The sequence below is a fragment of the Morone saxatilis genome, unplaced genomic scaffold, assembly GCF_004916995.1.
Source record: "Morone saxatilis isolate NCDOM2014 unplaced genomic scaffold, NCSU_SB_2.0 Contig21, whole genome shotgun sequence".
Classification (NCBI taxonomy): Eukaryota; Metazoa; Chordata; class Actinopteri; family Moronidae; genus Morone; species Morone saxatilis.
The window spans coordinates 7,933,832-7,956,417 of NW_023339774.1; the positions used below are offsets into that span (position 1 = coordinate 7,933,832).

Consider the following 22,586-nt stretch of genomic DNA (forward strand, 5'->3'; position numbering starts at 1 on the left):
CTGACCGAGGAGGAAGGCAGAAAGCTGGGCAGATCAGCAGGGAAGCAGACAGGTGATAGTCAGCAAGTCAGACAACCAAAGCAGACACGCGGGGACATGGATGAATATGCAGTCTGACAAGGGGTCAGACAGATATTCAGACAGGGACAAAAGAGGGGGGCAACTTAGGTGCTATAGGCAGGTGGACAGGCATGTGAAATAAGATGAGCCTGCAAGCAGGAGGACCAGCTGCTAGGTACAAACAAAGTTGGGCACACAGGAAGTTACATAAAGAACTCGAAAGTGGACAGACAGACAAACAACAAAGTAAGAAAGACAAAAGCAGTGCTGGAAAAACACTTTAACATAAATGTGGGTTTAGTTTTGGTCAGACTTTCATTAACTTTTATGTAAAAATGCATTTAAAAAACCCTTTTTCTAAGTCAGTGTTACTCAATGAACAGGAAATGTGATTTATTCTCCCTAAGGGACTGAGTGGATATGTGTTGTTTCAATGATGCACATTTTACCCACCAGCAAGCTGTCATTTTACACACAGCTGGTCTGGTTTTACAAAGTGCTATAAATATTGAACATTTCTAAAAGTCTGTATTACAGCTGAGCTAACTGTGGAAGACTGAATGATAAAGTGTGTCTTCTGATCAGTCTGTCATGTTTCATTTCACGCCACTGATCAGGAGACTTGATATTATCACGGCAACTCTGTTATGACGAAGAATATAGTGAAGCAGGCTAGCGTGGGCTAGTGAAATTACTTTGGCAGAGATAACAGACACTAATAACTAGGACTTTTGTCATGTGCATATGGCCAAATGTACCCCTTCTGACCCGTTGAGCACACAAAAGCCATCTTTTTATGTGCTTATTTGATTTCTTTTTTATAAAGTAAATCTCACAGGGGATGGATGAAATAAAACGGGGTAAATGGGGTATGAAAATAAAAAATAATATACCCTCATCCATTTCTCCAAAAAATGTTCATACAGTCCCCAAAAAGCATGAATTTCCTACGAGAGGCCCATGGGGAAACAGCTAGAATATCAAAGTAAAAGTATGAACTTTCTCCTCTGAGCTCAGTTCAATGGCAGAGGTAATCTTCAACCATTGTGTGATTAAACTGTCTCTTTATCAAGAGCTGGAATTAGAATTAACACTCTGACTGAAGCCTTTTTGAAAACCCTGTGCAGCACATGGCTGCCTGATATCCCATTTCTCCACATGGTGCAAAATGTAATAGCAAAAAAAAAAAAAAAAACAGAATTGCTTTTTTGGTGCAACAACAACTATGATGACTCTTTCAAAGATTCACTCTTAAATCTCACCTTGAATCTTTCGCTCAGTGCATTTTTTTCCTTCTTCTGCCCACTTCTGCTTTTGTTTAATCTTCTTCAATAAAATATCTTTCTTGTATTCGTAATACCGTCGATTCCTTAAAGAGGGTGCAGCTGAAGCAGCCTCTTATCGCCTCTCATTCCACACATTCTGTCTTAATTTACCTGTTCTCTTTCCTCTTCTCTTGACCTTACAGCATCCACTTCTCCACTCCTCCTCTCTATCTCTCCTTGCCTCACCCTCCATCGTTTCTCCTCCCATCAATCCTCCCATTTCCATGCCTGTGCTCCCCTTCCCTCTCCATCCCCTCTGCTTCTCTCTCCTCCTTCTCCCACAGTCCCTCTGGTTGCCACCTCCTCCTCCTCTTTTTCCTCTCTTGTCAAAATCTCTGTCCTCTCCTCTGTCTCGCTCTCTCTTTTCCTTCCTGTCCCATCCTTTGAGGTCATGCTGTATCAGATCGATCAGGGTCATTGATCTTCCGATATCCTGGTAGACAGCCTCTCATTTCAAGACAGACCATTAGCCAATCATTAATCTAGATCAGACAATTAACCAATCATTAATCTGGGTCGCTATTTAAACTGGGGCTGCTGATTGGGTCAATGGTGACCTATGACCTGTGGGTTACCACAGCAACATGAGGCACATGAGTTAAACATACCCTCCTTCAGCAGCTGTTAAAGATCTAATCAGGTGTCCTTAGATATGATTAAATAAAACAATCTTATTAAGAGCAGGTGGCTGTCTGCTTTTGTCTAAATTGGCTGAGCATGCACGCACGCACACACACACACACACACAGTGCAGGTCATGTCTACAATAAAATCTCACAAATCCTTCTGTATGCATCTAATCAATGTGTTGCACAATGTTTTTGAACATGTTTAGATGATTCATGAAAAATGAACTTATGCTTCTTTAAAAACAGATTCAGATATAGATATGTTGATATTTTGTGCCGTAATAAAATCAGGGCGCAGGTTTAAAACGTGAGATTGACCCTGGTTTAAGTAGGCACATGTGTAAATGTGTCATTAGCTGTACAGTAGAGTTGCAGACATTATACTTTGATAAGCAATAAATCCTCTACCTTGTGTAATGCCTGGGAGCCATACAGGTGCTGGACACATTAATTGGAACACAGCAATCTTACATATTCATCATATCAATACAGTTTTGGAAAAGGGATTGTTTAGCTTTTGTTAAACTGTAGCATAAGTGTGGATTTGTCTCTAATTGTTAGTGTGTAGTGTTGAATTTTCTGCTGTCAGGCTTTGAAGTGTTGTATGCACACATAATGTAACATTGCATATTTATGTAACCACTAGGACAGGTTAGAATATGACCATAAATCGAAATCAACGCCCCTCTGACACAATCTAGACAAAAACCTTCAACCATTCTGTTGCTCTTGGTGTTCTTGGTTCATGGTGTGTCAAGTTTTAGACTCGCAGAGGTGATGTTCTATCTATCTATCTATCTATTTAGTTGTGTGGTATTTTGCTATATTTATCCATAACCTATCCCACTGACACTGTTGGGGTGGAGGTAAAGTGAGGACGGGGTTAAGTCTCATTGGAACGTGCGCAGAAGACCGCGCTCTCGTGTTGGAGGTCTCTCCGGTACTAGTGTCGGTACAGAGGTTGACTCGAGCCAAGCAGCGCGCGCGCTCTGGAAAGCTTCTTCTCGGGTGTTTGACAAGGGGGAAAAGGTCTTCTTCTTTTTTCTTTTTTCCTCTCGAGTACCGGGACGAAGTAATGTTGTCTTGGCTCCTGCGCTCTGGATGATAATGGGATAATTTTCCTTTGAAGCCATCAGATGTTTCCAGTGGTGGATTTCACTGTTTTGGAACGTGTTTGATGCGCATTAACCTGTTTTTCGACATTTCCTCCTCTGGGCTTGCCTACACACACTCTGCTTCATTTTTATTAATTTTTTTCTGCCACTGGAATATCTGGAATTTTTACCATCTGATTCCACGACCTGTTTAATAATCAAAAGGCTTGAATGATGAAAATCTTTTGAGATGAAAAACAGCACTTTTGGGGATAATTTTTTGCTTGTGCGGGGCTCGTGCCTGATCTCGCGCCTCAGCAGCCTGTTGTCTGTGTCCGTGGAGAAACGCACAACTTTGCCACGAGCTGGAGCCGGAGCTGCTGGAGCGGGGACTGCAGCTGGTCTGAGCGGTGCACCAGGGCCACACGCAGGGGGCCAGGAGGGGGACCAACGGAGCGGCCCCGGTGTTCGGCCGTTCTGCAGTTGTACGGGGCATCCGGTGCAGCTGTGGAGCGCGGGTGATGAAGACGGTGGTGACGATGATGATGAATGGCCCGGCAGCTCGAGCTGGCAGCGGGGTCTCACCATCATTATGTTTAGTTCTGTGCGCACTCGTCTTTCTCCCCCTGTGCGCTCTCTCGCACCCGCAGCCGTGCCAGGTGCTGAAACGGATCGGCCACACGGTCCGGGTCGGGGCTCTGCATGTCCAGCCTCGCTTGCTCGCCACCACCCCCGCCGGCAGCGGTCCTGAGGACTGGGACAGCGATCGAGGTTTGGTAGGGAGCGGGGAGCGGCTGCTGGAGTTGGAAAAGCAGGTTAAAACAAGTGCCAGTGCGCCTGGATATGGAAGCCTCAGGACCAGGGGCACCGCCAATAGCCAGCGGGGATCCAACAGGAGTAAGAGCCAGGCACGACAGCGGGAAGAGAACACCTCGAAGGAGAACCGCGTGTTCGCACCCCGCGACTCGGTCCTGCTCGCGGTCGAGGCTCTCAACCGGGCCGGATTGCTGCCATACAATTTATCCATGGAGCTTGTCATGGCAGTTGGGTCCGGACTCGGCGAGCTGCCCGCGTTCTCCTCCTCCTCTGCGGGCAGCCCCGAGATCGAGGACCCGCTGTCCTTCGTGGAGAGCGTGTGTCACACCGTGGTCGTGCAGGGGGTGTCCGCCATGATCGCCTTTCCACGGAACCGGGACGAGTTTGTCAAGTTGGAGTTCGTGTCACTGGCGCTCCAGGTGCCAGTAGTCAGCGTTGTGCAGAGAGAATTTACGCGCCAGAGTGAGGTAAAAAAAAAAAAAAAAGTTGTTCCTAAGTTTCATTAGAACTGCTGTTAACTGTTGATTACTGCACTTCGGCATCCAGCTGCAGTGGGCTGTGTCTGTACAGGTGTAACAGATGTTATATAAAGAAACACGGGTTGCCTCTGTGACAAGTGAACACCATATGTCCAACAGTTCAATTCACACAAAGATAGATTTATCTCCGTTTAAAGACGTGAATAAAATGAGCTCATGTGGATTTATGAGGCCTAATTCACCATCAGTGGCCCAGATATTAGACAGAGGCTGGAGGGGGAGACACTTGCCTTCTGTGTTTCCTGGCCTTCCTCCTCCTCCTCCTCCTCCTGTGTGCATTCTTTCAGATGAAGGGCAGAACATTTTCCTTTCTTTTCTTTTCTTGTTCAGTATTGATTTCACCACTCTTGGTTAAATGGCCCAAATTAAGCTAAAGTGGCGATACACACAATATGTGACACGAGTTGGTGTTCTTGATTTTCACATTTAAAGCATCACATTTTGAGGTCTGAAAAAGGCTGCAGTGGCTTCAGACCGAAAGCAAATTAAGGAGCATGGACAGCACCAGCAGGCTCTGTCCATGGTGCTGAAATCTACAGCGTGCACTGGTTGTCTGTTTGCAGAAGAGGAGGAGGAGAGTGCATTCTCTTATCTTCTACAGAACAATGTAACGAGTAAAACTGCGATTGAAGGCTGCATGCACCCAGCAGCACATGCCCCAAAGGATATATATGCATAAAGAAATGCTTTGTTGGGATTCAGCATCGTACTCTGTGTACATAAAGCAGAAGTTCAGCACTATAGAGAGAGAGAGAGAGAGAGAGAGAGAGCACATGAGTATACTGTAGTAAAAGAATCAACTTGGTACTATACATCATTTTAACAACTTACTACCTCCCCAGCTGAGATTAATCCACACACACACACACACACTCACACACTAGTAACAGCTTTAGCTAACCTCAAGAAGTACACATCTACAGTATTAAATCAAACTCCTTTCAACACAAAAACATGACAAACTATGACAATCCATCTATCCATCATTATTAGACACCTATATGACAATCATTCTTGGATCAGAGGACTAATTATAAAGTCAAACCAAATTCAAACTCTAATGTCAGTACATAAAACCCATTTATGCAGAGCCACCCATAAGCAAGACCAAGTTTACCCCAGAGGTGAATGCACACAGTGAGTCAACCATACATCAAAAATTTGAAGGCATTTTACAATGAAGTCAAAATTGTTTTGACTGTGCAAGATGTTTTGTTACACAGAACTATGTGGGAAGTTTGGAAAAGGGCAGGCACTTTCAAAAAATAGCTGTCAGTACTACGTCAAAGGATGTTGCAGGATGGTCTGGTACCACTGTAGTTTGGCCACAAACACATAGATTGAAGCCTGGCAAGATGGATTTTTTATGTGATAAAGGTTCTTTCACACCTGTTCTTCAAACGACCTCTGTGTATATTTGGCTAGCCTACAGTATATATGCAGTCCTTTTTACAAGTGTACCCACTTGACTGGAAAACACAATTATACGAACTTAATCATGAATTAAAATATAATCTGCAGTGGTATTATCATTTTTTAAACCAGTGGGCAATATTACTATCAGCTTTGTTTTGATCAAGAGCTATTATTCCGTAAAAGTAGGCAGGACTTTTTAAGAAATAATAACCATCCATCTTTTGAATTTAGCTTTGAAATGGCAATCTGTGAAACTATAGAGATCTAAGGTGTTTGTAGGAATCAATACCTGCATAGAGAACATCAGAACAACAACAGGTTGTAGGCTTCTGAAAACAAAATGATATAGCATTATCTGGTCTCCCTTATGGATGTATGGTTAGGCAACTACCATTTTGTTTAGGTTAGAGGAAGATCACCCTCATGTTTAAAATTAACCTTGACAGTTGGCAGGAGGTGGGTCGTGAGCTTAGTCAATTTCATGAGCTGAACAAAAAAAAAGCTGTTCTTTTGCCAAATACACAGACTGAAGATTATCAGTAGAGTTTGCCGCTAGAATGTGAGAGAGAGAAAATTAGTTAAAAGTGTAAACACTCCAAATTAATCACTGGGACGGTTCATTAATTATTATTCTCTGGAAAAGAAGCCTACTGAGAGTATTTGTGAGTGTGTGTATGTGTGTGTATATATTTGTGCGTACAGGTAGAAATTTTAAGTAGACACACCCACACAGACAGATACACAAAATGATTCAGTGTAACTATACACTGTAAACCTCTTTAATTAGGTGGCACTAACAGGGCAGTTACTGCATATCAATGAGTACCAATGAGCAGTCTGAGTTTTGTGTGTGTGTGTGTGTGTGTTTGACTTTCCACACACAACCGTTCTGGGAGTGGGAAAGAGCATCATTGTTTTTTTCAACACTCATCTCTCTCACACATACACACACACACACACACAGAAACACACACATCCGAACCATTAGTTAGACTGAAGGGCTCTGGGACACATGCCACCTACTGAGCTATAGTATTGTGTGTGTGTGTGTGTGTGTGTGTGTGTGTGTGTGTGTGTGCATTTGTGTGGTGTGTGTGTGTGTGTGTGTGTGTGTGTTTGTGTGTGTGCATGTGCATGTGCATGTGCGTGCATCCGTGTGTGTGTGTGTTAGTGTATGTGTAAGTGTGTGTGTGTGTGCGTTTCTCCAGGGTAATATCTAATTTCCTGCTCTGTGCACAAGGAAGCATTTCACTGTAAGGAGTCAGCAGGTGTTTAAAGTCCAAACAGGTTCTTAAAAGTGAAATAACAGGTGTAGGTAAAGCAGACAAACCAGCTGACAAAGATTGATGGATGGATGAATGGGTGGGTAGATGGATGGAAGGATGAACTGGCAGAAAAACTGACTGCAAAATAGGCAGCCATACAAACAGATTGTGCAGTGCTTGTGTGTGACTTTTAGAGAAATGGCTTAACTCCCCTCTGACTCAATCTAGTTTTGCTAGCAAATCCCAACTGAAGGCTGACAGCAATTTCTCCAAAACAGAGTTTTCAAAATATGAAAACTTTTTGAGTGTCTTTAGAGGATATCGTCATCATTTTATTTGACATTTGCCACATTTATTCTAGGTTTATAATTAAGGTTAAAGAAAGTTCACTGTTGAAAATTGTATAATATAATAAATCAGCAAGCAGCCTTTGATAATATAATCTGCCCACAGTTTGTTATATAAGTGTCGAAATCATACGCCTGCTTAAGGACCAAAGCATAAAGTGACCCCAGAGTAAAGGGGCTAGGTGGGTTGGGAGTAGGTGGCAATGGGTCCTGGAAGCAGCACAGAACTGAGGATTTAGCATATAAAGGCCAGGGACGGAGAAACTCATGGGGAAAGGAAACTCCCTGGGAAAGACCAGCTGTCTCTGATAGGAGGACTGAGCTTGTGGAAAATACAGCATCTTCAGTGAGAGCCTAAAGCATATATTATGCAAATATCTATTGCTACTTAATCCAATTATCTACAAATGTATGCTCTTTGCATTAAAATGTGTTGCAGATATTCCCTTTATGTCAAAGGGCATATACAGAGTGGATGTGAAGGCGTGCAATGAAAATTACCGGCAGTGGCAGGAGGTATCCACCGTGTTGCCGATTCATTAGATTCATCTGTACATTCTAATCAGTACAAACGTGCAAATGTCTTGCAAGAAATCCAACCGTTGCTAAGATTATCATGTTCAGCTTTTGCAAACAGTATCAGTTTAATCAATGTTGATGATTATATGTTATGGCAGTTTTTAAGGCTGTTCTTAGTGGTGTTGTGCTGCACTGCATTAGTTTGTACAGGTGTAACTAACAACTGCACTAGTGTACAATTTGATAGTCTGAACATGTTTTTATCAGGACAGAAACAAGCTACATATGAAGAAATGAGTCGATGTGTAAATATGTCATGGTCTTTGGACTTTATCACAGTCATATTAACTCAAAATTGAGTCATATTGAATGCCACAAAGCAGAATTTGTCAGTGTCAGCTATCACAATCAGTTCTTATACTTTGTGAGCTCCAAATCACTGACAACCCAAAATAGTCTGGATCAATCCTTACAACAGTAGCACTGATGAAAATGTGGCAAGTACACACATTCAAACTTACCAGCAATCATAGACTGACATGCAGCGTATGAGGTATTGACAGAGAACTTTAAATGACCCACCTTTGTAGTGTTTTAAATTCAATTCAATTCAGTTCAATTCAATTTTATTTGTATAGCGCCAATTCATAACAGAAGTTATTCTCAGGACACTTTTCAAATAGAGCAGTTCTAAGACGAACTCGCTTATAAGCGGATTATTTACGAGAGAACCAACAGTACCACCATGAGCCAAGACTTGGCGAGGCAAGGGCAAGGAAAGAACTGCCTTTTTAACAGGCGCATAAAAAAGAAACGCTAGGAAGATCCTTGCCCGGGCTCTAGGTGGGTGGTCGTCCCTGTTCTCGACCAGTTGGGGGTGAGAGAGAGAGAGAAAGACAGACAGACAGAGCAGACAGACGACAGGTGCAGAGTATTCGGTAATGGGCAATGCCAGCAGAGACGCATGGGCAGGGAGGCTCCCAAGCAGGATGCAACTAAGTAACCTGCAAGACCGAAAAGCAGCAAGAACTCGCGGGGAAGAAGTGAAGTTAGTAAGAAAAAAAAAAGAATACATAAAGATTTAGGAGAACATAGATAGAGTGGCAGAGAAGAGAGAGAAAAAAGGGAGACATCAAGAATAGATTTGGGAAAAATAACCGAAAATAGATAAACTACGGATAATAATAGAGATATAAGAGATGAGTGGACTACCATACTGAATCGCAGAACCATACATAATAGATATATAATACAGAGAGACGTCTATAAGACACTACATATAAATGAATGGAGAGGTGTACCTGGCCTCAACCAGAACGCAGCATGAACTGGTTCGCACAGGAAGAAGAGACTATGGTACTGAAAGAGCTCTGGTATGTGTCATGACAATTTTAGAGACTATGGACCACAAGATGACCAGCATAAATAGAAAAAGCAACGAGATGTTCATAAGGGTAAATCAGGGTACTATGAGCTCTTCGGAGATATGGATGAAGGGCCTGACCATGAAGAGCTTTGTAGGTGAGAGGAGAATTTTAAATTTCTATTTCTAAATTTTACAGGGAGCCAGTGCAGAGAAGCTAATACAGGAGAGATGTGATCTCTTTTCCTAGTTCCTGTCAGTACTTGTGCTGCAGCGTTCTGAATTAATTGGAATCATGTCATGTCAAATCATGACTAATCAAGTCCTTTTTCATGATAGTTTTGTTCAATCTCTGTGTTTTGGCATGTGTAGACGTGTTAAACCTCATGTGCATCACATACCCACTCATGCAGTGTGCCAGATAGCCTATATAAAAATTGGGTTTTTTTACTCACAATGAGTGAGTTGGGACTGAAGGATGACAGTATAAAAGTAAGATTAAAAAAAGCACTTATACACAGTAAACCTGGAAATATCTTTTCAATTTGATGCTGGTAAATTAATTTGTAGATTACACTGATTAGGATATCAGAGTAATTATGTCCTCACCATCTATCTAGGGATAACAGATAAACAATAGTGCTTTGCTGACTATGGAGTTAGTGGAGTCCCTTCATAAATAACGCTGGGAGTGACATCACATGGCCAGAGGGATGAAAGGTTAAGAGGAATGGGTAGGTGTTAGAATTAGGCGTTGGGGCCGTAGGGATTTCTTGCTGTGAAAAGATAAATAGTGAGACCCCCAGCACATTTTGCAACATTTGCAATATATTGGGTTTTTGCTAAACCAACATTCTCTGAAAATTATTGCAAAGACAGGGCTGTGTTCTATATGTGTACCAAAGAAAACTTCTGAAATCTTGTAAAAAAGAATACCCATTTAAATCAGTTTTCACACAATGAATCATCTAATCAAGAAAAGATCAATAACTGATGAATGATTTGTCCACTGGCTCATGATTCTGCCAGTCCCTGCAGTTTTACCATACAGCAAGGGTTGCAAGTTTCTTCACATAAAAACTCACAGCAAATACATTTTGGCTGTGGAAATAACAGAAAAAAATGAAGATTTTTGAAGTGAGAAGAGTGATGAAAAAGAGCAAAGTGACAGGAGAGCTGGGATTTCCTGGTGCATAAAAAGCAGCAGACCTCTGTATTTATGTAACAGAGCAGGCAGTCGCACTTTCTAGCAAAATCTTCCCTGTTTATTTACACGAGGAACAAAAAGAGGGTTACAGATTTATGGTGATCACAGTGCACAAGTGGAGCAGCGGAGAATAAAATCCTCCAGTCCTCCTGGGAGATGAGAGAAGGTGAGGGTCTGATGCCCTGTGGACTGCATTACCATTTCTTTCCCTGACACAGGATTTCTAAATCTAAAATAGAACACGTATAGTATTGCTTTTGTTGGTGCTTTTGTTGCAGCAAAAATCCATCCATGTATATGCAATAAGCAGATGAATAATTGTCTTATTTGCATGCCTATTGGGTAGAGTGATTAATGGGATAAATGAAATTAACCAATAGATTAATCTAATGGACTTTTAGTGCAAAGCTTGTGTAAAAGTTGTAAAGTCAATTAAACAGAGTTGCTGAGGGCCTTTTAAGTGTGTGTAGTTCTGCTTGTGTGTGTGTGTGTGCGTGAGTGCATGCAAGCAAATGCATGACTAATTGATTGCCTGGGTGGCTGGTATGTTGAGCGCCGGGTACAGTATGCCAAGGTACACTGAAGCAGCACTGGCAGCTCATACAGCCTGATCTGGCCTATTTAATTTTATCTAAAGTATTACAGGGCTGACTGTGTCAACTTTGAAACGTATCTGTTCTGATCTTCTGGCTTACTATAATCCTTTAGGTGCAATGCACTGCATGTGTAGAGTACAGTAGGTTTGCACTGGTCAAAGGGAGTCAGTGGACCTTTTCTGTGGTTTTTCCTGTTTCAGCCAGTTACATACAATATTTTACATTGCTGTCAACCATTTCTAGAGCATTTTTAAGATTAATGTTCAACCTTGCGGAACGCTGTTTTCACTTTCTTGACATATAAGTAATGAGTGCTTGACTTGGTTAAGATCACAGAGAGCATTTTAGTGACTTTTTTAAAGGTCCTGTGTGTACCATTTTGGAGGATCTATTAGCAGAAATGGAATATAACATGTATAGATATGTTTTCATAAGTGATCACCTGAAAATAAGAATCATTGTATTTTCGTTAGAATTAACCGTTTTTGTGTACAGAGTCTTCTTCCACACAGCCCAGCATGTTAAACCACCATGTTTTGAAAGAGATGGTTTGAGAGTCCTGCTGCTGAAAAACTTCACATAACCACACATTTCCAGTATCAATATTTGCATACTATTTGTCTCCTGGATTGATTCTTTGATAACATCAATGAGAAAAGGAGACTTCTGAAATTGGTCCCTGCTTGCAACATTGCACGATAACACAAAGATAACTGTGACTAAACAAAAATGAAAGGCAGTGGCTTTTTCACTGTGGATTAGTTATCTCAAGCACATTCAGAGGCTCTCAAATGTGATTTAACATACTGAAATAAAGTGAAACCAGCTGTAGCCTGCAAAATTAATATGAAAAGGTTGGTGGAAAATGGTCAACAGCAATATAAAGACTACAAAACATGTCACTGATGGGCTAATATAATACCACCTGTATGGTCATTTAACAAAATATGTTGTTAAATTGTTTTATATTGGTATAGGACAATATAAAACATCACTGACAAAAAGCCCATTTCCCAAATTACAAAGCAAGCAAGCACTCAGCCTCTCACACACAAAATTGAGATCTTGTTTATGTAAGATTTGTAACATTATGTATACTCGGACCAGACTATAATGAAAGATAGTGTAAATTATATTTATCATATCTATGTCTTTGGTGATTCTAATGCCAAAAGGCAAAAAGAATAATCACGCTTTTCATTTTGGTATCTTTCTTGAGCATTTAACCATTTGGTCAATGGTTTTCATCACAGCACCTTACAGCACAACAAGACCACACTCTTTTATCGTCCAACCATTGCTGTGCTCTGCCCATTGATCCGTCCAGGCCTCATCAATCAGCTGATGAATTTATTAATCACAAATCAGAGGTGTGATTACATTACGTAGTACAGTATGTGGAAAGTTTGAGGTTGCTTAAAATACAAATAGAGTACACATAAAAATAGATGTAGTGTATTTCTTATGATGTGAATAATGATATTCATGGAGGCAGGTAAGTGGAGGCTGAAATCCATTATATCCAACAGACTGTGTTTGTTCTCGAGGAACAAATTGAATTCTAAGATAGGAAGTAATTCTACTGTTCGATTTATAACCTTTCTGTCTTCCTTTCTTTCCTTTTTTCTTCTCTTCTCCGCTCTGCTACATCTGTTTCTTCTTCCTGGTACCCCTTCTTCCTATTCTTATTCCTTTCTTCTTTCTTAACGTTGCACCTCACCACCTCCTCAACCATCCTTCCATTGTCCTTATTTTGCCTTTCATGCTTTTTGCATCACATCTTTCCCTTCTCCCTTTTTCACAATTTACCCTTCATTCCAAAAAACGTCTTCTAATGTTTTTTTTTTCTCCTATCTCTCTGCCCCCTTACATTTTCATCTCCTCTATTTCCTCCTGTTTATTTGTTTAACTGTACTGTATCTCTATCCCATCGCTCCAATCCCATTCCCTATGCTCTTCCCTCATATCTTTTCCATCTCTTTTCACTAAAATCTTCCTCACCCTCTTCCCTTGTACACACATTCCCTTCTTTTCTCTGTAAATGCACATTTTACCACCACTTTCCCAAATCACATCATTTTCTCTGTTCCGCTGTCTTCCACTTTCACCCTTCTAACCTTTTTTCTTGTCCTTTGTGTAAACCATTTACACCGGCTTGTCAAATCATCTCTCATTACATCTGCTTCTGCTACAATCTCCCAACAGAATTCTCTCCATTTCCAAATGGCGATGCGGACCGTGGAGGCCCCGCCATCCCGTCTCCTCTATTCCCTGCTGATGATGAATGGCTGGTGGGACATCAGTGTTGTGCTCTGTCAGGAATGGGACATTAGCGACTTCCTCGTCCTCATCAAGAACAATACCCGCTTTCACCTGGGCACTCTTGTCAAACTGACAACTGTCGCCTCAACCTCGCCACAGACTTCATCTTCATTATCACACTCAGGAGTGGCATCAGGTGTCGCAACAGGAGTGGAGGCAGCGTCGTCATTGTCGTCTTTACCTTATTTCTCCCCCGCTGCCTCATCTCCTGCTTCTTCGTCCACTTCATCCTCCAAATCAGACCAGCAGCAAGCTCTCATGCGGCAGCTGGAGGCCCTGAGAGAACCTTCTTCCACGACAGGAGTGGTGACATTTGGGTGCGAGATCCGTGAGGTTCGCCGTCTGTGGACACTGGCCACCCGGATGATGCTCCCAGAGTTTCACTGGGTTTTGGGGGACAGCCAGAATGTGGCTGAGCTGAGAACAGAGGGGTTGCCTCTGGGGTTACTGGCACATGGGGTCATGGGGTCCCCTTCTCTGGATCACTACGTCCAAGACTCAGTGGAGCTGGTCGCACGGGCGGTGGGCAGTGCAGCCCAACAAAATCCTGCCCTGGCACTCATACCTGGTACTACAAACTGTATGGATGTACAACAGAGTAACAGAAGCTCGGGGGAATACTTGGCAAGGTAGGAAATTATGTGGATACTTTAGTGATAATTACAGCCATGCATATTAGAATGAGATTGCATGTTGTGGACATGAATAGTCTGATAATTTTGATTTTGATGATGTTCCTGCACCATGGCATGCCTACATTTTTGTAAAGAAAAGAAACCTATGAAGGTAAACATTATGCAACATAAGAAGTTGGTAAAAAAAAAAAAGGATAGTGGTAGGTTTAAATTCAAGGTTTTGCATGTTTTAGCCCATTTTCTACAAATTTCATACTTGAGAGTGGAAAACAGTAAAACTGAGGGGAATTGCAGAGTTGAGTGATAGTTTTCTGTTTGTCTCTAAAAGTGACCCCTTTCACATAGAAATAGCCATGTGATCCATTGTTAATATAAAATATTGATTACAACCACTTTCAAAAAACAGTATGAAAACTTTGAAATTTGTCAGCAAAAATAGATAAGGTACTAAAATGTACAAAAACACCATTATAGTCCTTTTAAAGCTAAAATCTTTGTTTTGTGTTGTGGTCAATATTGAATGCAAAAAAAAATATCCATATCTCTCACCCTCTCTCTCCACTGTGCTGCTTACATATGATATTCTGCTTCTGTTTTCTACTTTGTCTCCACTATAATCCTTTTGTTGTGGGAGAATGTACTTCTCTCACACTGTAACTGTTTGGTCATAGTCCAGCAGCAATCTCAGTCTGGAATTCGCCACAGAAAACACATTCATACACATCTGCACAGGCGCACGCATGCACAAGAATGCAGCGTGTTCGAACACACACTATATAACTGCAGCAATCTGGTAAAATGATAACGTGTGATAAATTGCATTTAGCAGCAGCTTCCTAATCTGCAGCTGGGCCACTCTACTTTATATTGCTGAGATATGAGCGATGGAGAGTCTGTGATCACACACCACTGCATTACAATAAGAGTTCGACCTTTCTTACTGAGATTCTCCTCAAAACACCTGAATCAGCAGGATGATCATTCCGGGAAGGTAATTATTTGAGCATGAGGAGCTTAGTGGGACTAGAGGAGATTTCTGATTGTGTTTACATTTCTGTGGTTCATCTTGGGCTTCTTATAAAGTGTTGATGAGTTTTTTACATATTTCAGAACAAAGAACAGGTGTCACAGGACCTTTTACCAAGTTTATAAGAACCATGTCATTGATCCTGTGAAGGGAGGGCAGTGCCCCATATTGGATACTGGGTCTAATCCAAAATACACAGGGATTAGGATAAATTAGCCGTATAGCTGGCACAGGGAAATCTGTAGGTATTTGATAGCAATATATGATATACTATGACCAGCTGTGCATGCTGGGGAAAAGGTAATGATCTATGTTTGTATGTAAGCTGCAAAGTTAAAGAAAAACAGTTTTCTCCAAGAAATGTTATTCCTTTTTTCGTATACCTGTTTGGACTGCCACATCACATTCTTACTACAGGGATTAATAGATCCTGACTTACTGTTCTTTTTCCAATTTCCGCATGTCTCTCTAGGTTAGATTGGCGATAAATTGAATCAGGGTCATGATCATCATCTGTTACCATTAAGTTTTGTTCCCTGTAGTATGAAATATATTTGTGTGGGCAGTCGAACCATTTTACTGGTGTCCTTTTTCTTTTTCTTTTTGACGTTCTATTTAATTTGATTGTGGAGGAGCAGTTTAGTAGTCAGATACACTGAGTCACCTGTATCTTTTTTCCACTATTTTTTAGTGTGTGATTTCTGTGGATTTCCAATGAGCACCACCTGTTGGTGCAAAGAGCTTTTAAAGCTGTTGGCTAAAATTAGTTTCTTTTTACCAACCAATATTTTTTTTGTCATAGTTTTCCTTCTTACATGCATCTTAGAGATATGTGATATTTATTCATGTGCTGGTAAGCAATGACTAGCCATCCGTTTCAGAACATTACTCTATGTACATCCTTTGTCCATTGTTTTCTGCTAAGCACACAAGTCAGTATCGTCAGAGTGCTTAGTGTTTAATTTCATTAAATGATAATATTCCATACAATTGCAGAGGGCTCAAGGACTGAGATGGCCTGAGGGACCATGAGATAAATTAAAGCGTTCAGAATGAGGCAAAAGGTTAGAGTTGACTGTCCTCCAGTTCTGCAGAGGAAGAAGCCGATACAGTATTTGCACATGGAAGTTGCTGAAAGTCAGGCTATATATATTTTAAAAGCAATTTTGACTTATTTTGCTTCAGGGCTGTAGGACATTTAGACACAGGAGAAGTGCTTATATATATTAAAGTTTGATACTGTTCTTTAATGATGCTACAAAGTTCAGCTGGGGATGATAATGAGGTGGATTCAAGTTTGGAATATAACAAATAGCCTACATAATATACGTTTTTAGAATTTTGTAATTTTTAGTTCATATAAAACACAATGAATATACATATATTTGAGTAATTCTATTATTACCTACTACCTACCTACTAGCTATTTAAATTGTTTAACAAAAGTTGTATAAAGGGGTAATAATCAAAAAAGGAGGTAGTGTATAAAAAAGCCATGGCAACATCACAGTGCACCAACGACAGCTCACTTGGGTCTTTTGGAACAAAATAAATTTGTCCTATATCTGCTGTAATACAGTAATAATAAAACACTATACAGATATACTTAAGAGATGTGTCATGAGTCTTGAACATAAGAGAGTGAAAAAAGAAGCAGGTGTTAAAAGGAAGAGCTGACAAATAGAAGATGTTGCCTCCAGACAGAGCAGCTGTAAAAAGAGGCCGCCAGAGCAGATAATAATTGTTCAGTACAGTTTATGTCACTGCCCCATTGTCCTGTTCTTGTCCACAAGTACTTTATAGTAGGCACCTCCTCTGGTGGAGGAGTTTGTTAGGCAGTGCACAACACTGGAGTGAGAATAGAATATTGAATAACAACAGTGACTTCAAAATCTCCACCTGTTACCAGCAAATTTCCATGGCAGCACAGTGTTGCAACAAAGATAATCACTGAACTAATTAGACACAGCGATTATAAAATCATCAATCAACAATCATGTAGCTCAATGTTTATTTGACTTTTATTGGCATGCTTGTTGTATTTGCAGAAAGTGAAATTCCCTTTAATAAGTCTTATTAATGTAGTCTAACCAAGATTAAGCTGATTGACATCACAATAAGGAGAATAATAAAAGTTCATACCTCCACCCTCTTTAGTGATAATCAACATTTATTCACATTCTTATTAGAAGGAAATAAATGGGGGAAATACTGGAAAAAGATTGACACCGCTTAAAGCCACCATTAAGGGCATCTTTTACAATTTAGAAATCATCTTAAAAGATGTGCCCCTCCTGACTTTTTCTAGATTAGTTCTTGCAAAAAGTAGTATTACATTAAAACAATCAAGTTGGTCAGTCATGGTAAAACATTAAAACTTTTTAGCTTTTTAGCTTCTGACCCCTGAAAATGAAGCAATGTCTGTTTGTGACCTATTTCTGTGACCAGTTCATCAAAGAACAATGTTCCCATCTTGAAGGTAAAATTGTCAATTTATTTACACATAGTTTCCTAGTTAATATTAATAATTCCAAGTTTTCTCTTGCGTACCTACGTTGTCTCACTCAAATCTAATTTCTCTTTTAGTATTAAACTTGCATTTTAAATCATTTCTGACTTTTCTGTTGCAATGAGAGGATTGCCTTTGGTTCTGTGTGAGAACTGTGGTACCAGGTGCTTGGTGGATGAGCTGACCTGGAGGGAAACTTTGTCACCACAATAGTGCTGAAGCCAGAAATCATGTGACAGATGAGCAACACAGACGCTGTAGCAATTCTCAAGCTGGACATTGAAACCCTCCAGGGAGTATTATGATGTTTATGGACTCGTGGTTGCAGCAGTGTCGCTGGTCGGGCAATCAACCAGTCACGAGAGGAAATAGCGGATGACATATAGAGGTGTTTGTCATTAGACAACAGTAGTGTAGAGGCTCATGGCAGGGGAGGCGCTGTAGAAACCACCAGCTAGATGCTAAAACCAGTTCCAGTTTGACCAAGCAAATCAGGAGCCAGAGGAAAATCCAGACAATAAAAGGATGCTTGAAATTTGATTCTACTCTATTTGAATGGTAATGAAACACATAAGTGTAAAAGCTAAATAAAAAACAACAATGATTAAACAATTAAAGAGCTGCAAAAAATATATAAATCAACCAAGATTATGGATTCACATGGCAACTGCACAAAGATAGGTGACAAGTTGAAAAGCAAAAACATGAATACAACAACATTTGGCAGATATTTATCCAGATGTTTTCCTCCAGGCTGTGTGATCAAACTAGAGAGCAGGTGCCAAATAAGGAACTTCCACAGGGATGTAATGGATGAGGGGAAATGTTAATTTGAGGTATACGTTTGTGATACTCATTATTAAAGATGCAGGCCATGTTTCATTTGGAAAAACCTCCCGTCATGTGAAACTTAGAGGCCAGTATGTATTATGTAGTTAGGGCCATCTACTGGTGTAGCAGTTTACAACCCCCTCACCACATTCTCCCGTTCCAAGCGTATAGGAAACTACAGTGGCAGTGAAACTCGCCAAAAAGCGTTTTGTTTGGTTTGTCCATTCTGGGCTACTGTAGAACACAGCAGACTCCATGAAAGAAGACCCGTTTCCTCTGTAGACAAAAACTGCTCACTCTAAGGTAACAAAAACACAATTCTAATTTCCAGGTGATTATATACTAATGAAAACATAATTATGAATATTATAGTCAATTTCTGCCAATAGATTCTCCACAGTGTTACACCTTTAATCACATATTTCGTCATCATAAAGTAAGTGTGTGTACTGCAGAAGACACTAACTCCCTGACACTGATTTCTTTTTCAAAATTGACAAACTGTTGCTTGTTTCTGTAGTTTTAAACTGATGAAAACATACCAGGTGTAGTTTAAATGACACTGTTTTTTAAATAATTGAATGTGTGGTAATGACATTTTGATATGTCTGTATATATGCAACTGAAATTTCTTTAGGGAAGGGAGAGTGAATTAGCCAGTTTGGCTGGTGTATTAAAGTGGCCTAAGTTGGATTCTTTCATTTCCCAATTGAAAATGGCTGTAAGGGAATCGTGCCAATTCTTACTACTGAGGAAAGTTTAAAATGTCTCCAGATCAATTTTCTTTTGCATTTTTATAATATTTATAGACTCAATATACTGACATAAGTAATGTATGATATGAATGAAAAATTAAACAAACATAATCTAATAATGTAGAAAGACTAGCATTCCATTAGAAGTCAGATGATTAATTATTCTTTATTTCAAAAAGGGTTAATCAGTTACTGCCGGCTATTCTGCTTGGCTAATTAATTTATTATTATCATCTCTCTCTCTCTCTCTCCATTTGCCTTCTCAGGCTTCTATCTAAGAAGGATCAGGAAGGGTTGGGCTTCATCCTGATGTTCACACCCAAGATCTTTTTTTTTCACATTGTTGTTTCATCAAACATTTTAGTCGTTTTAGTGTGATAATTACATCCAAATACTGTTGCCTATTTGACCATTTGCTAAGCACAGCCCTCCTTCTTTAGTGTTGCTAAGCTTTCTGTTCTCACAAAGCACAGTTTGCAATTGGTCTTCAGTTTCAGGCAATGAAGAGTTAGACAAAGGCACTTTTCTCAGTGTCCCAGTGTCTTCAGTGAACCTAAAACTGTGTCTGATTTTTGGCTGCGACAGCTAAAATGTAAACTTCTCCGAATTCAATGGAGTAGGGCAGAGCTGTTAACATTAGCCTTCACTGAGATTATAGCATCCAGGACTAGCTCCCACACAGAGGGAAAAGAATGTGCTATATTTTAAAAGGGTTTTTTGTAATGTAACTTGTATATAATGTAGTATGGAATGTTGCTGACCTTAAGGACATGAGGTCACTATGCACTTAGCAATGTTTACACCTCATAAGCACACTGTTTAATCCATTCCTCACTCTTTTGCTCCTGTATTTTTGGTTTTGGAGAGGGCAAAAAAGGAAACCACCATGCAAACTGTATTGCTCTTACTACAGCCCCATTCATGCCACTTCAAAATGTACAGACATCCAAAGGCCTAACATGTCTGGTTACGGCTGCTGAGCTATGATTGGAAAATCTCTGTTTGGAGAGGGATTTAGTGAGCAGTAAATTGGTATACTGTCTTTGTTTCATAGTGATTAATCAGATTCATTAGTCTATTTTTATATTCCCAAAGGTCCAGCGTGTAGGATTTGGTGGCATTTAGTGGTGCTGCAGTGGTAACCATTTTTAAACATTTGAAAATTTGAAATTGGGGGTCTGTACAGACATTAGATTTGCACCGACACGTGATGTGTGTATGGTATAATTAGGGGTTACACAGTGTATGCTATTCCACTGTATCTGTGTTTATAGTGTGTATAAGCCTGTGAGAGGGACTGATAAGCTTTGCCCACCAGACTGAGAGGCTAAGGGAGAAGAGTTACAGGGTAGGTGGCAAAAGATGTGATAAGAGAAAATGTGCGGTGCAGAAAAAGAAAGACAAAGACAGAGAGGAAGACATTCCCACATAAATACTGTAAATAACCCCTGGAGATGCAAATACAGATAAACTGCAGGGGGCAAAAGTCCTGTCTTAACAGATAAGATATAGCCAGGACAAATTTCAGAAGCTTATGTTATTCATTTTTTTCCCCACCAGAGACGACCCGTCATGATAAAAATCATTTTAAAGTGATGCATGCCCAACAAAGCCAAGTATAGTGCCCTGATGTGCCAGCCAGCTGAGCTATAAAGATAGAAAATTCTATATAATAAATGTCCCCTTTGAGGGTTGCATTGCCTGAACCAATGCAAGTAAAACACTTTTCGTTTGCTTCAGGGGGGATTGGTTTAACAAGGAGGGATGCTCTTGGCAGAGGCTTTCATGCTGCTAAGAAGGCAGCGGCATTTGCTTATTTCTCTATCGTCTGGTGTTAAGAGCATGATGTTTTGATACAAACTGAAAAACAAGATGTTTAATGTTGCTGATAAATATTTAGCAAGTAATATAAGTTACAAAAATGTAAATGCATTTCCATCTCTTTTCATTCATCTGCTTTTTTGCTCACTCCCCTTTCTAGTATGGCCAGTGATGTGAACATAAACACAGCTTTGTGGTTACACTATATTATGCTTAAAATCTAGTTTAGGTGATTCATGAGGAAAGAACACGGACATGACATTGAGTTGGTGTTTCTGTGTAATAGATGTGATTCACCCAGATGTCACTCTTCAGCTTAAAATACCATCAAGACTCCTCTGCTTCAAATGGCAGCATTTTTCATTTCATGGGGTGGAAATGAATCATGTTGCATTGTATAAAAAGTTAAGCCACAGTTAGAAGGTGTACTGTGGCAGTTCCTGATGTAGAAGAAGTCAAGGTCTTTTTTGACAGTCAGCGACCATAAAAAGTCCAGATCTATCTAACAAGCACCTGTCCTTGCACTAGTATCAGCTTGCCTGTTCTTGTTCAAGCTTCTCCTGAACAACTTTTGTTTCTATATTGAAAGCAAAGAAAGCTTTTGTAAAAGTTACACTGTATGATTATTTACTTAAACTAAAGAAACTTGAAGAGTCTGCTCAGGCTAGATTGGGCTATGCTCCATACAAATAATTTTAAGGGTGTTTTCATGCAAAAAATTAATACACTGCTATGATAAGATAAGATAAGATAAGATATTCCTTTAATAGTCCCACAATGGGGAAATTCATAATGTTACTATGGTGTAAATAATTAGGACAATATTCACGGTCACATTCTTCTTGGAAGAACACTTAAAAATTCTAATTTATGTAATTCTATACACACTTTAAAATAAATAAATTACAAGTCGTATTAATTGTGAGATGTACAAAAGTAAAAGTACTTGATGCAATAAAAAAAGGTGAGGGATTTGATTAACTTTTGCATAGGTATATATCATATGTCATATTTAATAAGTTGTATGTATGTCTTGCATTGAAATCTCAATCTGTTAAGTATAATGACTATTTCTTCTTTACTATAATTCAAAGCAGAAAAAATGTTAAGACACACAATAAAGTGCAAGTGCCTCAAAATTGTGTTTAAGTACCTACTTGTGTAAATGTATATCATTACATTATTCCACCACTAGAAAGACTTTAATAGGTGGCAGAAATATTTAATCGCAAAGATAAGAAAAATTACATATATCAATATATTCATTTGGAAAAGCCCCTAAATGAAGATATTTCAACTCAAAACACATACATTATACTGAGAACAGTTAAAAGATTTTTTTTTTAAATTAATCTAAATGAATGTGTTAAATTTGACAGCATTTGACACCAAAAAACTGGGATGACAGCTGGGGTGGTCACATTTTTGAGGGATGGCAGCTGCCCCCATTCACGTGGGTGTGTCAGTTCTCCCACTGCAAACTGGTCTGATTAGATAGATAGATAGATAG

General features: G+C 39.9%; 1 protein-coding gene across 1 annotated transcript in view; it reads left to right on the forward strand.

The window, feature by feature from the left end:
- The first annotated feature begins 3,629 nt into the window (after positions 1-3,629).
- The window catches only part of grin3a (glutamate receptor, ionotropic, N-methyl-D-aspartate 3A), a 44,171-nt gene continuing 25,214 nt past the window's right edge, over positions 3,630-22,586 (forward strand). Inside the window, exons 1-2 of the mRNA XM_035668159.1 lie at positions 3,630-4,391; positions 13,382-14,127. Of these exons, the coding sequence (XP_035524052.1) occupies positions 3,630-4,391; positions 13,382-14,127 (1,508 nt within the window). The remainder of the gene's footprint in view (positions 4,392-13,381; positions 14,128-22,586) is intronic.